Source organism: Phacochoerus africanus, chromosome 15 (assembly GCF_016906955.1).
Source record: "Phacochoerus africanus isolate WHEZ1 chromosome 15, ROS_Pafr_v1, whole genome shotgun sequence".
NCBI classification, from domain to species: domain Eukaryota; kingdom Metazoa; phylum Chordata; class Mammalia; order Artiodactyla; family Suidae; genus Phacochoerus; species Phacochoerus africanus.
The window spans coordinates 41088251-41105804 of NC_062558.1; the positions used below are offsets into that span (position 1 = coordinate 41088251).

A 17554-nucleotide genomic window follows, 5' to 3' on the forward strand; every position below is an offset into this window, starting at 1 on the left:
TCCCAAAAATGTGTGGTTGATTGTACATATCCCCCTTTATTAAAATCACATGTATGCTGACCTCCCCATCCCCACCACCACACACTTCTTCAGAGCAGTTCCTCAGAGCTGAGAGGCTGTTTCCCGGGCTCTGGTCCTCATTTTGCCCCAAATAAAACTTAACCCACAACTCTAACGTGGTGGTGGCTTTGTTTTTTGGGGTTTTTTTTAGTCAACATCAGAAAATAACAAAATGTACGTTAAATGTTTATGGTAAATGGCTATGAGTTAAGAGGGATGGGAAATGAAAGCGGCAACAAGAGGAGTTCCTCTTGGGGCTCAGGGGGTTAAGAACCCAACTAGTATCCATGAGGATGCAGTTGGATCCCTAGCCTCGCTCAGTGGGTTAAAGACCCGGTGTTGCTGCAAGCTGTGGCAGAGGTCGCAAATGTGGCTCGGATTCAGTTGCTGTGACTGTGGTGTAGGAGGGCAGCTGCAGGTCTGACTCAATCCCTAGCCTGGGAACTTCCATATGCCGCAGGTTTGGCCGTAAACAAACAAAAAACAACATGAGAGTGTATATATTCAGAGGCTGCTATTTTAGAAAAGGATGTCCAGGTAAAGGCTCCCTGAAAAGCTGGCATTTGTAAAATGGGAATAGATTGTCTATTTCTCAGGCCTGTGGTGAAGATTTAATAAGAAAATGCCCAGACTCGTAAAAAATCTTCAATAGATACAAGATGAACCAAGAAACCTCTACGGAAATAGGCCCACCTGGAACTCAACGTAAGGAGAAACGTTAGTCATGGCGGAACTTATATCCAGATGGACTTTGCCGCGGCCGGAAGTGTGATCCCCCTGAAAATTGGCCCGGGGGGGAAACGTTAGTCCTGGCAAATGTGGATCCCAGAGGAACCTTGACGATAGCCAAACTCTGGTCGGGGAGTATCGTTACCCTAGCAACGACGCGAGCCCAGCGCGACGGAAGGTGCTGAGAGGCTGACAAAGGAAGGGCTTCCGGCGGAAGTGGGTTCTCCTTCACTGTGAGCTGGAGAAGATGCTTCGTCCCGTAGGGTGGTGGCTCAGTCTCGGATTGTGCAGCCTCCTGCTAGGGCAGGCGGAGGCCCCGAGCCCGGTGGAACCGCCGGAACGGAGCAGGCCGTATGCAGTGCTACGTGGGCAGAACCTGGGTGAGCGGCCGCGGGATCGGGCCTGCGCTTCCGCCGCTCCCTGCAGCCGGAGCCTGGCACGCGCTGGGCAGAGGGCCGGGGCCGTGTGAGGTCAGGGGGTGCCGGTGTGACCCTCTTTCCGAAGGCCTGGGGTTCAGCTCAAGATTTGGGCCACGGTAGAATCTATATGTGCTGGTCCTATGAATGACCTGGGAATCTGGAGACCCGAGCCAGAGTCTGGGTCCCATCCTATGCAGCTGTGTGGGCCCAAGTTAGGCCACATGACCAATATTTAACTCACCCCCCCTCTTTCCTAATGGGATTAATAGTCATAATGATAACTGACATTTGTTGAGCATTTCCTGTGTACCGTGTGGTACTAAACACTTTGTATACATGGTTTTATTTGAACCTCACAGTAACTTAATGAGAAAGATATGGTTTTTCAGCAAGGAAAATAAAACTCAGAGAGGTGAATATTTGCCCACGGTTAACACAGCTAGGAAATCTTGGAGGCCAGTAGGAGAACCTAGGTTTCATGGGGCTTGAAATGTACCTTTGGGAGGATGTCAGCCTAACATGTATATACACACATATGGGAGTACATGGTTTTGGAAGAGACCCTGGAGCTTCAGGCTTGGCAAACTTCACTATAACTCTGCCTCCTGTAGCACCAAAGTCCTTCCTTTGCACTGAACTTCATTGGTACCTCTGCATATCTACAAAGCTGCCACATGGTATTGTTTCTGGATTACCTTGACTTTCCATGAAGTTATTGTCATGTGTTGATGACTTACTGTGGACCTAGCACTCTACTAAGTGGTTTCTTATAAGTTATCCTGCTTACTCCTTTAGAAAAGAGTTTCTCAACCTGGGTCCTCCTGACATGTTGGACCAGATGATTCTTTGGGTGGTTTGTGGGGAGACACGCTTTCTTTTTTTTCTTTTCTTTTTTTTTTTTTTCTCAATGAATTTATCACGTCTGTAGTTGTATAATGATCATCACAATCCAATTTCACAGGATTTCCATCCCACAACCCAAGCACCTCCCCCCACCCCCCAAATTGTCTCCTCTAGAGACCATAAGTTTTTCAGTCTGGAGACACGCTTTCTTGAGCTGAGATGTTTAGTAGCATCCCCTACTTTATCCACCAGATGCCAGTAACACACCACACTCCCAGGCCAGATAATCACAATATCGCCCAACGTTTGCCAGATGTCCACTGGGGACAGAATCTCCCTGGTTGAGAACCACTGCTGTGGAACAGTACTGTTCAAAGTGTGACTATTGGAGTTCCCGTTGTGGCTCAGCAGATTAAGAACCAACTAGTATCCATGAGGTTTGATCCCTGGCCTCACTCAGTGGGTTAAGGATCCCATGTTGCCACAAGCTTGGATGTGGCATTGCTATTGCTGTGGCATAGGCTGGCACCTGCAGCTCCGATTTGCCCCCTAGCCTGGGAACTTTCATATACCACAGGTGTGGCCATAAAAAGGAAGAAACAAACAAAAAACAAAGTATGACTATTCAAGGTGTGGTCGTAGAGCAGTGAGGTCTCCAAACTATTTATCTGTCAAGAGAATGTCTATAGAGGGAGTTCCTGTGGTGGCACAGCGGAAATTAATCTGACTAAGAGCCATGAGGTTGTGGATTCGGTCCCTGGCCTCACTCACTCTGGCGTTGCCATGAGCTGTGGTGTAGGTCACAGACGCTGCTCGGATCTGGCATTGCTGTGGCTCTGGCATAAGCCACTGGCTACAGCTCTGATTAGACCCCTAGCCTGGAAACCTCCATATGCCACAGGTGCGGCCCTAAAAAGACCAAAAAAAAAAAAAAGAGCTGTCTATAGAACAGGGCATTCCTCTTGTGGCTCAGAGGGTTAAGAACCTGACACAGTGTCTGTAAGGATGTGGGTTCGATCCCTGGTCTTACTCAGTGTGTTAAGGATCCAGAGTTGCTGCAGGCTGTGGCACAGGTCACAGATGTGGCTCGGATCTGGTGTTGCTGTGGCTGTGGCATAAGCCGGCAGCTGCAGCTTGAATTTAACTCCTAGCCTGGGAATTTACATATGCCTCAGGTGCGGCCCTAAAAAGCAAAAAAAAAAAAAAAAAAAAAAGAAAGGAAAGGAAAGGAAATTTAAAAGTCTGGTATTGTTTCAAGCAAGTTGAGCCCAGTTCTAGGTCCCTGAACTGGAATGTTTTGCAGGTTGAGGGAACTGCTAATTAGTCATGCTTAGTGGGGCTAGGTAGTGGCCCAGGACAGACTAAAAGTTAAAAAACTAGTCCTTTACCACAGATTGTTTGAGAAATGCTGCCCTAGACAGTCCTTTGCAGTGGGTACTTTAATCTCCATTTTTACAGGAGCATAAACAGACACAGAGGGATTGTGCAACTTCCGTAAGGTCATGTAGTCTGTGTAAGTGTAGATGGGGACCCAGACAGTCTCACCCCAAACCCTGCGTTCGTGACCATTGTGCGGCCTGTCTTGGTGATAATAATGGCTTTCATTTGTCAGGTGCTTACTTTATGACAGTTAAAAAAATAATGATGTGGATATGCTTTTCTAATTTTCTAGTTGTTTTGGTTGGTTGACAAATGCACAGAATTATTCCAAATGAGAGGTGGGAACTGCCAGGAATGTCATAGAAAAAATGTTCACATTCAGGGGAAAGTTGGACCAGATGTCTTTTGGGACCCTTCCAAGGCTAAGATTTTCAGATTCTTTTGGAATATGCTGGTCTCTTTCATTATTTAAAACAGTTGATTCCATGTTACAGTGTTAACTGAAGCTTAAAAAGAAACCCCAAAAAACTACAGTATTAGAGTAGTTCCAAAACACCGCAAAAACATTTCACTTGAAGTTTGCTATCTAAATGACATTCATATGTAGGCCTCAAGAACCTCACTCTTGTGGGTTGGGTTTCATTGGCTCCATGTTAAGAAACGTAGAAAACAAGGCTCAGTGAGGGAAAGGGACCGTAAGGAAGGACCTGAATAGTGGCTGCTATTGGTCCGCCAAGGTGAGGGGGAAAGATGAAGAGTGGGAGAATTTATCAAGGCCAAAAGGCGAGCTATCCCAATGGGTATTGTGTACCTAACAACTCAAGGTTTTCATCTCTTTTTTTATTTTTATGATTTTAAGAAAGACTTCCACTCTCCAAGTCTAGTCCCCTGCATTCCTGCTCTGGAAGGTTTGTTTTTTTGGGGCGGGTTTGGTGTTTTGTTTTGGGCTTGTCTGTTTTGCCTTTCCAAAATGCAAAAAAAAAAAAAAAGGTTTAAATGGAGTGAGACAACTTTTGGTCCAATTGCAGTCAGAGCCTTAGAAACTCTTAGAATTTAGATCTGAAAATTAGGGCAGGTATTTAGGTAACATGGGCTATTTTGAGAGATGACATTTAGCTCATGCAAGTCACAGATTTTGTTTTAACAGAAACCATTAAAATTCCTTCTGCCCTCTTGGAGTTATGACACATTGTCTTTTTCACCTTCTTCATCCTTCCTCCCTGTCCCTCACTGGAAAAAAATGATCTTTCTCTATGGTCAGTCTTTAATAACTGGGTTAAGTAATGGGTAGGGGGTAGATAAGGGAGTCACAAATACCCCCAAATTACTAATTTTAAATAAAATCATGGTCAAATCTTGGTTTTTGCAGAGGAACAATAACCAGACTGGAGAATAACTGTGGCTAGGCCCCAGCTTGAACCTGGGAAGGGCCCACATACTCACAAACACATACACGTACATTTGCTTCTCAAGGTAACTTCATTTTGAACTCCCCCCAAGGTTTCTGAGATGGTCACACAGACTGGATTGCACATCACTTCTGGTGGGTTGCTGGTTATGTTAGTTTAAATCCCAAGTCCGTATATCTAGTTTTGTACTGAGGGGTCAGCTATAGGTCCCATTTCCTGCCTAAGCAACTTGGACATTTTTGATGCAAAACTGACTCTCAAAAATGTAATAGGAGTTCCCATCATGGCTAAGCGGGTTAAGGACATAGTCTCCATGAGGATGTGGGTTCGATCCTTGGCCTCGCTTAGTTGGGCTAAGTGGGTTAAGGAACCAGCATTGCCGCAAGCCATGGCTTAAGTCAAAGACTCGGCTTGGATCTGGCATTGTGGCTGTGGCATAGGCCAGCAGCTGCAGCTCTGATTCGACCCCTAGCCTGAGAATCTCCATATGCCGCAGCTGTGGCTATAAAAAGAAGAAAAAATAATAATAGATTCGTGAAATTATTTAATTGCTTCTTTGATCAAAAGGCCCTCCTCCAGACTCTTCAAGAGACTAAAATGCATTATTCTTATTGAATCTCTAGTTTTTATGAATGGCTTTGAAAACATAGTTGGGTTCCTTGATTCTGTGCTTGTCCCCCTATAATGGGATGGCTCTCCACATAGCAACCAGAGGGGTCTTCTTTTTCCAGCTAAATCAGATCATGTCACTCTGCCTACAGCCCTTTCTTTTTTTTTGGCCTTTTAGAGCCATACCTGCGGCCCGCAACACAGCCACAGCAATGCAGAACCCGAGCTCATATGTGACCTACACCACAGCTCATGGCAACGCCAGATCCTTAACCCACTGGGTGAGGCCAGGGATCGAACCTGCATCTTCATGGATACTAGTTGGGCTCATTACCAGTGAGCCACAACAGGAACTCCCCCTCTTTAAGCTTAGAATAAAATCCATGTGTCCTTCCTGGTCTACAAGGCCTTCCATACCCTGGCTCCAGCCTTCCTCTCTGGCTTTAGTCCTGTCTTTTTTCCTTCACTCCTTCCTCCCAGCCATTTCCTGTTCATTGGCTTTCTGCCTTGTTCTGGCCTCGAGGGCTTTGATTTGCTGCTCCTTAGGCCCTGCAGATGCCCGCACAGCCAGCTCCTTCCTTCCCTGGTGGCCTCGGCTTGTGTGTCCCTCCTCACTTGCTTCCCCCACCCCCTGCCTGCCATTGCTCACCCTCCCCCATCACTCTCACATTACTGATTTCTTCACAGCACTTTGAGCTCTGTGAATGCTCTTACTTGTTCTCTTCCCCCCACACGGAGACATCCCCAGAGAGGGTCTGTTGTGGCTGTTTCCCTCACACCTGGCACAGTGGCTGGCACTGAGTTGTCAGTGAATGACTTAGAGAGCCTGAGGCTGCCATTAGGAGGTAACCTGTTTTCCTTTTGCAGTGTTGATGGGAACCATTTTCAGCATCCTGCTGGTGACCATGATCCTTATGGCATTTTGCGTCTACAAGCCCATTCGGCGTCGGTGACAGTGAGAAACCAAGTCCTTCCACAAGTATTTGGTAAAGAATAAGTTGCATTGTGCATGGATCAGTGGAGAAGCTGGAATCAGAAGTTTACTGCTTGGAAATGATTTTTGTCTGGACACTTGGTAAACGCTGAATGATTTAGAAAAAACATCTAGCTGTTTTCTTTCTAACACTGTAATGCAAGTATTTGGCCACTGAGTCTGCTTCTCAGTGTTTCTTTTTCTATATGGCTCTGCTTGTTAAAAGTAAGACCTGAAGCTCCAAGGTTCAGTGTAAAGATGGCATGCTGTCGAGAAAGACAACTTTGTGAGTGATGTAAAAACCACACTGGAAAGGACTGATCGTTAATGTTTGAAAATACGAAGGAGAGGACGACTTAACTTGTCGACCTGCCCAACTTAAGACCCATTCAACCACAGTGGTTTAAGAATCATAAATGTTTTTAATTGTCCTGAGTTGCGTGGGCCTAGAGTGCCGTTTGCAAAGCAATGTCATTTGTGGGGAATGTAGGCCGCCACTCCTCATGCTGCAGGGAGCTCTGCATTCAGATGACTCCACTGAAGTCAAGGTCACACCAGGTAGGCCTAGGACCACGGGCAGTCTTGGGCTGCAAGGTTCTGGGGTTGGACTGGAAGTGTTAGCAGTTGGTCTATCTGAAAAAGAACTGATCCTGCACTTAAGTCTTTCCAGCCCATGCCCTAGACATCCTGGCAGCCTTTCTGATTTGGAGTCCACAAGAGGCTCAGCAGGAGTTCTTTTCAGCCCTGGGTGGGGAGAATGCAACAGAAGTACCAAGTCGTGTTCACTGTACGAGGCAGAGTGGCAGGCTGAGTGTGTGTTTACACAAATTTAATTTCAACTTTGAAAATGCTGCTATTTGTTTGTACTGTTGGTGAACTGGATATCTCCCCGCTCCCCACAGAACTAGTATTTTCGTACTTAACAGTATTTATTTTAAAGCTGCTGGGTTTAACTTTGTTGTTAAATTAAAATGTGCCGTATCTTGTTTGTGCTCCATTCAAGCACAGCACTGTTTTTTGTTTGTTATTTTTAACAACCTGCACTTAATGTGAAATAACTTATGCGGGATGCTGTAACTGTTTGACTGAAGGATTTTGTTTGTAACCCTAACACTGAGCCACTGAAATATTGTTTTGTGCTTTTGAGCAAAATGTGAATTAAAACTAAAGTAAAATCTTACAGGCTGTTTTATTCCAAGTAATTATTTTCTAGGTATTTAACATGTAGGTGGGAGTTCCCATTGTGGCACAGCGGAAACGAATCCGACTAGGAACCGTGAGGTTGCAAAGTTGATCCCTGGCCTCACTCAGTGGGTTAAGGATCCGGCGTTACCGTGAGCTGTGGTGTAGGTCACAGACAAGGCTTAGATCTGGCATTGCTGTGGCTGTGTCTAGGCTGGCAGCTGCAGCTCCGATTTGACCCCTAGCCTGGGAACTTACATATGCCATGGGTGCTGCCCTAAAATGCATGCATGTATGCATGAATGAATGAATGAATAAATAAATAAAATGCAGGTTGTGTGTGTGTGTGTGAATCTGATTTAATCTCTTAAAGAAGTACCACAAAGTGGAATTTTAAATTAACATGTGAAAATATACTATTGCCCCAAGGCAAGCTATTGATTATTTCAAAAACTGAGCCTTAAGTAATCTATTAAGCTGGGCAAGGGGCCAGAAGAACTGGATTCTTGTCCCAGCTCCAGTTGCAAACAGGCTTAACTTCTCTAGAGCATGTTTTCTCATCTGTAAAATGATGATATACACAGTATCTTTCTTTATGGTGAGGATCAGATGTGAAAACCAACACAAGTGGAGGTAGGCTCACCACAGCTGGCCTGTGTTTTGAAGCCCATGGCTTTTGACTGGAGGAGGAATTCTGAGACTCTAGCCCGAACAGAGTTAAGTCCCAGGAACCCACATCACCTCCTCACCTGGGTGCCACATTTTGATGTGCTGCCTAAAAACATATTGCCATTTTTAGGAGTTCTGTTACGGCTCAATGGTAATGAACTTGACTAGTTATGAGGATGTGGGTTTGACCCCTGGCCTTGCTCAGTGGCTTAAGGATTCAGCGTTGCTGTGAGCTGCGGTGTAGTTTGCAGTTGTGGCTCAGATCCCGAGTTGCTGTGGCGTAGGCTGGTGGCTGCAGCTCTAATTTGACCCCTAGTCTGGGAACTTCCATATGCCACAAGTGCAGCCCTAAAAAGCAAAAAATAAATAAATAAATAATAATAATTATATATATATAGATAGATAGATATAGATACAGATATATAGAGCCATTTTTAGAATTTTAAAAGGAAACGGTAAAAAATCACCAGGCCTGTAAACCTTGTAGCCTGCCATTTGCATAGTAATCACCAGCCAGGTAATAAAAAGATCATGTTCAATTTTCGAAAACAATCTTGAAATGGTTATTCCTCATACAAATCCAAAACCAAGCCTACACCATCCCAGTGCTACCATCTGTTCAGTATGAGATTTCAAGTGAAAGTAAGACAGAATAATTAATCTTCATAGAAAGAGGCTTATTTTAGAGAAATGAGTAAAGGTGAAAACCTCAATTCCAAGTGTGACAGAGAAACTGAAAACTTTTATGCACCAGAGAGTGACCTACTGCTACTTTCAGGTGGACTTATTCTCCTGACCTTCATCTACATAGTGCAGATGGGCAGGACGCAAACCCTACATTTCCTAAACTGACCTGTACTCGGGATACTCACCCTGTCCCCTAATGAACACATTCAACTGGTTTACACCAATAATAAAAGACTATTCACTTCACAAACACTAACCTTTTTTCTTTTCTTTTCTTTTCTTTGGCCCCCATGTGCAGCATATGGAAGTTCCCAGGCTAGGGGTCAAACCAGAGCTGCAGCTGACTGTACACCACAGCCACAGAAACTCAGGTTCTGAGCCACATCTGTGACCTTTAGGTGACCCCAGCTCACGGCATTGCCAGATCCCTGACCCACTGATTGAGGCCAGGGATCGAACCTATATCCTCATGGCTATTGGTGGGTTTCACTTCCGCTGCGCCACAACAGGAACTCCCAGCAAATACTAATATTAACTTTCCTTAAAATTGAGACTAAGAAATCTGCAGGTGCTGCTTGCCATTTCAGGGCCCTAGAGTCTTATTAGTGGATTACACTTTTTTCCAGCTGGATCTCAATCTTAAATCCACACTTCTTTCTAGACGTGGATCTAGCTTGGACCTGGGAATCCATCTGCAGTCATTTGAGGTTGTCATAGTCCAACTCGTCATCTTTGATGTCATCTGCATTCAGCAGGAAAGTGGGACCAAGCCGGTGTTTATGGTTTCTCTTTACTATCATTATTTAGGGTGGGCTTAGCTGCCCTGACACCTCACATCATGTGGGGTGTGATGAGCTTGTCTTTGGAGCAAGTATCTTGGGAACTTTGTTACACAGTCATCCCTCTGTATTCAAGGGTTCCACATATGCAAATTCAGCCAACTTGAAATCAAAAATACTTGGGGGGAGGAGTTCCCACTGAGGTATAACAGGATTGGTGGTGTCTCTGAAGCACCAGGATGAAGATCTGATCCCTGGCCCAGCACAGGGGGTTACAGGATCCAGCACTGCCACAGCTGTGGTATAGGTCACAATTACAGCTCGGATGTGATACCTGGCCTGGGAACTCCATATGCTGTGGGACAGCCAAAAAAGAAAAAAAAAATTGGGGAGAGAAAACATTCCAGAAGATTCCAAAAAGCAAAACTGGGATTTGACTCACACCAGCAACTATTAACATTAGCATTTACATTGTTATTTATAACTGTATGACATTTGCATTGTATCAGATAAATCATCCAGAGAAGATTTCAAGTATATGGAAGGAGGAGGAGTTTGGGTATGGCTCAGTGGGTTAAGGATCTGGTGTCACTGCTGTGGTTCAGGTCGCTGCTATGGCGCAGGTTCAATCCCTAGCTCAGGAACTTCCACATGCTGCAGGTGTGGCCAAACAAAAAAACTAGAGTAACTTCCCTAAAGTATACAGGAGCATATAGTATGTTATATACAAATACCATGTCATTTTTATATAAAGGACTTCAGCACCCACAGACAGTATCTGTGGAGCATCCTGGAAACACTCCTGCACATACTGAGGGATGACTGTACTTAATTTCTAGTAGTGTCTTACATGCAGAAGTTGCTCGCATGCAACAAGTTGCTTACATGATGACATGGGTCCGTCCACCCAAGCTTTAATGAGCCTTAAAGATAAACTATTTAGTAAGATAATCCATAGGTATGGCATGTCTTGACCTAAGAAGAATAATAGTTTTCTTCATGATGCTCAAAGTATTGCTATTTACTTTCTGCCCAAAAGTAAAGCAGAGTCTTTACATCTGGAAATACCAAGGCCTCATTTCTGGAACCTGAACAATTTTTTAGTGGTCACTGCCCCTTTTGTTTTACTACCAAGATACTTAGGTGTAGGTTAGGTCTGGAAGGCTGAATTATCATTTGAACTTCCAAGAAGAGCCTCACAAAGCACTTCAGCTCAAAGGAAAGGCAGATTTACTCCCAATTGGAGAGATGTGGTGTTGGTGTGGCTTCCGGCACTCCACCAGGGCCAGTCCCTCTCCAGGAAGAGGGCCGCAGGGGCTCTCAGAGCTGCCTGGCACTGGTTGGCTGGAGTTTCCATCTGAAATGAGTAGCATGGGGCATGTGGATTGGGATGTGCACGAGGGCCGAGAGGAGCATGGCATCTTGGTCATACACCACTGAGCACCGAGAGCCATTCTAATGTTCCCATAACACACAAAACAGGAAATGACTAGAAAACTGGAGGAGAAAAAAAAGACTTTGGAAGGCTGTCTAGTATACCATACGAGCACCCTCTAAGGAAGCAGTCTTTATTTGTCTTTTAAGAGAGTGAACACATAAGTGGAAAATGCTGTGGTGGTGACACAAAGCTCAGTCCCTTTTTCACTGACTTCCCGGGGAGAAAGGCAAAGACATAGGGGAGCAGAACAATGGAATGCAAACACAGAAATCACCTCTGTTCACTTAGTGAGTAAACCATGTGGCCTAACTGCAGCCATTCCCAAGATGTGTGCCCGCTCACGGTAAACGCTGAGTAAACGGAATGCCAAGCTGAGTATCTGAAACGACTGTGATGCTGCGTATACTGGCCTTGTATGCAGAGAAGGAATTTTGGTCAGACCATGACAAGAAAGCCAGATGGTTCCATGGAATCAAAAGCACAATTCTTTGTGACTGGGAACGTTTCCCTGGCAACGCTAACTGTATATACAGACGTCAACTGGAACGGTACTTTGCTTCCCGTCCCATCCCGAAAGCAGCGCAACAGGTAGGAAATGGATGCAAAACAGGAGAGGATGTTGTCGCTAGGTGATTTCAGTGCAGCCTGTGGGAATGAATACGTGCGCCAGGTGGAGTGAGGTGCCCTCGGCTGTATTCCCCAGGCTTCTTCATGTTGTACGATGGTTATTTACAGAAGGGTTAGACAAAATAGTTAACTACTAAAGGTATCCAAAAAAGGCCTGAGAAAAATCTGGTTAAGATGTATAACCTTGTATTGCTATTGATGGGGGTAGTCGGTTTTATATCTTTTAAAAATAATAAAAAGATTCTGTTAAAAAATATATTTATCCAGAAGGATGTTGATTTGAACTCTAAAAAGCAACGTGGAAACATTTTCCCTTTTGAATACAGAGCCACTGAGTTCCGTATGTAGCTCCCTTTCTAATTTCAGGTATGCCCCTTCCTCTCCAAGAGCCTAGGGCACGAAGTGGGGTCTTCTTGGTCCTCTGCCTGGAGACCCTTCACTAGAGAAGACGGGGAACACACCCTTGGTTTGGTTCTGCGCTATTCCAAGATTTTGGCCAGCCTGCCCACTTCAAGAACAAGCCTCAGGTTCTCCTAGCTGCTCCTTCAGGGCCAGAATTAGCTGCCTTGGATTAAGCCTGGAGGATCCCGCTCTCAAAAGGAACTGCCTTGACAAATTCAAATCAGATCCTTCCATACCTGGAGTGAGGTGGCTGGAAACTAGTAGTAATTTTTAAGGCTAAGGCAACATCTGTTGTCATTTGTGTATCTTAATTTGATGCAAATAGTTAACCCTAATCTAAAATAGATCCTGTACAGATCTCCTCTTTAGCTTTAGCTGGGGGTGGAAGGAATGGAATTAAGGTGGAGATAGGGTAGGGACAATGCCCTAGAAACCCTGTATAAAGGTCCAAACAAAAGAGCAGATCGGCACAGGTGACCCATTTCTTTGGTGAACTGTAAAGAAGTATCTCATAGATTCTCATACACCACACTCTACAAAGGCTGCTGCTCTCATATATAAAAGCACCCTGACTCTGCAAGAACTTTTGTTATCACTCCTTAATAAAAATTAATCTACAAACCTGCGGGGGGTTGCGTATTTATCTAAAGCTGGTAGTAAAAATGTGACCTGCAAGCCAACACAGCTAATGGAAAGTGATGATGCTCTCCTCCCCTCAGGCCTGGAGGTGGGGGCGCAGGACCCCAGCCCCTTCCCTGGGGAGCGTTGTGGGTGGACCTGGGTGGCCCGGCACCTCTGCATAAAGAAGGGGACAGCTGCCTTCTGCTGCCTCGGGGTGAGGCACAGTCCCTCGGTGGTGCAGGCAGAGCGTCTGCTTTGTGTGGGTGGGCAGGAGGCGGGAGGGCCTACTTCTCAGTGAGTGACAGCTGTAAGACCTGCTGCAGCTCCGCCTCCTCCTCCTGCAGCCGCAGCTCACGCTCCTCCAGCTCTTTGGCAGAGAGCTCCATGGCCAGCTGCAGGTCGCTGTCAAAGCGGCTGGTCTCACTGGAGGCGCCAGGGCCTTCTGAGCTGGTGAGGAGGCTCTCCTGGATGGCTCTGTGTCAGAAAAACAGGGGAGAAAGAGTGATTAATGTCATCACTGGCGGCGGCAGCGCCCACATTTCTTAACCACATGCCCAGGGCACACACATACCAGGCACTTCATATACACTCTGAGTGCACGATGCCATCAATCCCACGTTACTCTGGGGGTGTAGGTGCTGGGTGCAGGTACACACCTGCCTGAGATCACCCAGCCACTAAGTGATGCTGCTAGGAATTAAACTTTGGATCTATTTTAAGGCAAAACCCACGTTCTTCAGCAGGTTTTCATATGTGCCCAAACTACAGGGAAATACTTTGTAAAATGAATCTTTCCAGTTTTCCCCCTTTTGTTAAAAAAAAAAAAAAAAAAAAAGCTCATAATCTAATCCTCTCTGTAGCCTTCCCCAAAGTGTCATCACCCTTAAAACTGTATAAGGGCACCCTGAGGGTACCCGGACCCTCTGTGATCACACATTCTTCACAGAAGATCAGACCAATCAGAAAATATTTACGGGGTGCCTTTCTGCTCATGGTACTGGCCAGCCATTCTATCACCAATTCCTGGAAGCTCAGCCACCCAGAGCTGAGAGCTAATTTAAGGAGGAAGCAGGAGAGCTAACAATTTATCAAGTCTCTCCTGCCAGGCTTGCTGCCATGTGTCCTAAGCACCTGCACCAACCTCAGTTTAATCATTAAGAGTCAATCACCTCTCGTACTGAGCGTCGTAGGTATGTGCCTGGCCAATGCCTCCATTAGAAGCTGGTCCTGAAAGTTCCTACGGAAAACAAACATGGTGGACAGGGGAATATCCCTTAGAAGGAACAGACAGTTGTACTGATAACATAGTGAAAGCAGCTAAAACAAGATGAAAAATATTTACATGTCCATTATCAATACTACTGTGTGAAAAATAGGGGCTGGGGTTATCTCTACGATGACACCCCAATGTCATATAGTATAGACACACTAACCTGATTGACAGTGACCACGTGCTCATACTAGATATAAACCCCATCTACTAAAAAGAGCCAAACCTTAGGCAATGTTTGAATGAGCAATGCAGGTAATTCTTTTAGAGCAAGACTGGAATACATAATTCATTATGTCTCATCTTTGACTCTGGCTACTCCTCTTTTCAAAATTTATGGCCAACAAGGTTTATGTAGCTATGAGGGGTTGGAGGGTGGGGAATAAGCTCATTTATAATAGGGAAAGGAAAAGCATACTGGGCTAACAGTAATGTCTAGGGAAGGTCGCCTTGCAAGGGCAACATGTCAGCTCTGGGGTTGGGCCCTTGGCCCGGGAGCTACAGAAAACTCTAAGAATGGGTCCACGGGAAGTAGAGGGGAGGGAGAGCTCAGGCTATGCAAGCTCTGAGACTCCAGAACAAAACCAGGATGCCAAAAGACTCAACGGAGCGGGGGGAATCTGGAGCATGGATACCATTCCCAAAGCTCAGCAGCCCCATAAGGGCAGGCAGCCGCTGGGGCTGTTTCACCAAAGAACTCCAGCACCTGGCACAAAGCAGGCACTGTGCAAACATCTGCTTAATGATAGTGGAAGGACAGAAGAAAGCAATGAACAAATGGACAGCAGGAGCCCAGGACCACACCAGAGGGCAGGAAGCCTCCAACCCTGGACCGTCCCCTTCTCCTATTTCCAAATTCCAGAGGTAATCAGTGTTTACTTGTGTGTCCTTTTTTTTTGCGGGGGGGGGGGGGGCGGGGGCTGCACCTGTGGCATTTGGAGGCCTTGAGGAAGAACCACATAAGAAGAGGCAACTGTTCTTATGCTGGTCTGGTCTATCCACAGCGCTCCTTTTAGCCACAGACTCTGAGTTTGGGATTATGTCCCTTACAACAGTATGAAACACCAGAGATAAAAAGAAAAATTTTAAAACAATGAATCCACCATCAGTTTCATCACATATTCAGTAACCACAACGCAATGACTGGTCTTCCCTGGGGAGGAAGCTGGGATTAAAATCCACATACCTTTGCATGAGACTCCTAACGTACAGATAATATACCAGGGAAAAGAGGATGGTGTAAACTAGGAAGAATTTACTGTTTCACTACAGGAAGATTATATAGCACGCTCTGAAAGATACACGATTATTGGGCGACATTCTGTCAATAGTGATGACTGTCTCTATGCAGACAGTCTGAATAAACTTCTGTAAAATACTAGCTGCATAAAATATAAAGTAATCTATGTAAATACCATAGAATATGCCAAACTCATCACTGAGAGCAAATCTGTCAGGTTAGCCAAAGACAGGCCAAACTGGAGGGTAAGACCTTCCAAGCCCTGCCATTTATTCTGATAAGTGCACCTGGCTTCTGGTGGACTCCAGTAAGCTCTGCTGGATGGCAAACTGCATTATCTCGTAATCTTCATCCTGCAAATGCATGTTTCTGCCATTGTCTTGAACATGGTAAGATTCGGGAATTTCAAACACAGACTGATCAACTTCGAAGTTTGTGAGAGGGGAAGCTGAAACACAAAAGGCGAAGGTCCAGTGCCTGAGTTAGTAAAATAAATCTCCATTTCAATGTTTTATAAACATTTTTAAAATAAAAAAAAACATTAAAATGATTAAAATCAAGGCTGGCTATTCCGTGAGAGAGATTTTGAGGGAAGAACAATCTTGACAGAGAAAAGTACCAGAATACTGCTTTTTTCTGCTTGCCTTAACTTTTTTTTTTTAGTAATAAAATGCATAGTCATAAAAAAAAAAATACAGGAGTTCTCTGGCACAGCATGTTAAGGAAGCTGCAGTGGCCCTGGTCACTGCTGTGGTGCAGGTTTGATCCCTGGCCTGGGAACTTTTACATGCCATAGGCACAGCCAAAAGACAAAACAAAACAAAACAAAAAAACCCCAGACAAAGAGTTCCCATCGTGGCTCAGTAGAAACGAATCCAACTAGGAACCATGAGGTTGTGGGTTCGATCCCTGGCCTCGCACAGTGGGTTGAGGATCCAGCATTGCCGTGAGCTGTGGTGTACATCAAAGACGCGGCTCGGACCTGGTGTTGCTGTGGCTGTGGTGTAGGCCAGCAGCAACAGCTCTGATTAGACCCCTAGCCTAAGAACCTCCATATGCCACGGGTGCGGCCCTAAAAGGACAAAAAAAAAAAAAAAAAAAAAAGACAAAAACAAGAAAAGAAACAAAAAACCCCCAGACAACTGTAAAATGAAAAGTTAAGCTCTCTCCTACACTCCTTTTCCTATTTCCAAATTCCAGAGGTAACCAGTGTTTACTTGTGTGTTCTTTTTTTTTTGGTGTGGAGGGGGTGGCTACACCTTCAGCAATTGGTTCTCGGGCCAGGGATTGAACCAAGCCCTGCAGTGACAACGCCAAATCCTTAAACCACTGCCCTACAAGGGAATTCCTACTTATGCGAACTCTGAGGAATGTGGTAAATGTGTGTATATACACGATCACGCTAATGTGTCTTTTTATTTTTCCCTTTTCTATTATGAAATATAGTAAGGCACATATAAGGTACCTGTAAACTGGAGTTCCTGTCATGGCTCAGCAGTTAACCAACCAGACTAGTATCCATGAGGACGCCGGTTTGATCCCTGACCTCACACAGTAGGTTAAGGATCCAGTGTTGCCGTGAGCTGTGGTGTAGGGTGCAGGCGTGGCTCGGATCCCACATGGCTGTGGCTGTAGCATAGGCTGGTGGCTACACCTCTGATTGGACCCCTAGCCTGGGAACCTCCATATGCTGAGGATGTGGCCCTAAAAAGACAAAAAAAAAAAAAAGAAAGAAAGAAAGATGCCTGTAAACTTAAAAGTGATAATAATAAAGCAAATGCTTGTGTAACTTTCAAGTAGCCCAAGACACAGAACATTATTTTACCAAAAAAAACCAAACCTCAGAAAAAATTTCAATTCTGTTTTGATATACTAGCAATGACTAACTGGGAAATAAAATCCACTTATTTAAGAATTTAAGAAATAAATCCATTTACAATAGCATCCAAAATCGGAACTGGATTGATGGCAATGGGGCCTGAGGAAATTTTGGGGAGTGATGGAAATGTTCTATATCTTGCCTGAGGTGATGGTTCCATGGGTATATAAATTTGTCAAAATGCACTGACCTGGGGCTCCCATCATGGCACAGCAGAAAGGAATACGACTAGGAACCATGAGGTTGCAGGTTTGATCCCTGGCCTTGCTCAGTGGGTTAAGGATCCAGCATTGCCATGAGCTGTGGTATAGGTCAAAGATGTGGCTTGGATCCAGCTT

At 45.1% G+C, this 17554-nt stretch overlaps 2 protein-coding genes across 6 annotated transcripts in view; one reads left to right on the forward strand and one right to left on the reverse strand.

The window, feature by feature from the left end:
- Positions 1-888: 888 nt before the first annotated feature.
- C15H12orf76 (chromosome 15 C12orf76 homolog) lies at positions 889-7602 on the forward strand. Its single transcript, XM_053743467.1, has 2 exons — positions 889-1169; positions 6317-7602. Exons 1-2 carry the CDS (start codon positions 1037-1039, stop codon positions 6400-6402), a joined length of 219 nt encoding a protein of 72 aa, XP_053599442.1. The 5' UTR covers positions 889-1036; the 3' UTR covers positions 6403-7602.
- Positions 7603-11270: 3668 nt separating this feature from the next.
- Positions 11271-17554, reverse strand: part of ANKRD13A (ankyrin repeat domain 13A) — a 41110-nt gene continuing 34826 nt past the window's right edge. For all 5 annotated transcript variants that reach the window (XM_047760114.1, XM_047760113.1, XM_047760112.1 and 2 more), the window contains 3 exons: positions 15625-15785; positions 13997-14064; positions 11271-13301 (listed from right to left, as the gene is read on the reverse strand). In XM_047760114.1, the coding sequence (XP_047616070.1) occupies positions 13112-13301; positions 13997-14064; positions 15625-15785 (419 nt within the window). In that variant the 3' untranslated portion in view covers positions 11271-13111. The remainder of the gene's footprint in view (positions 13302-13996; positions 14065-15624; positions 15786-17554) is intronic.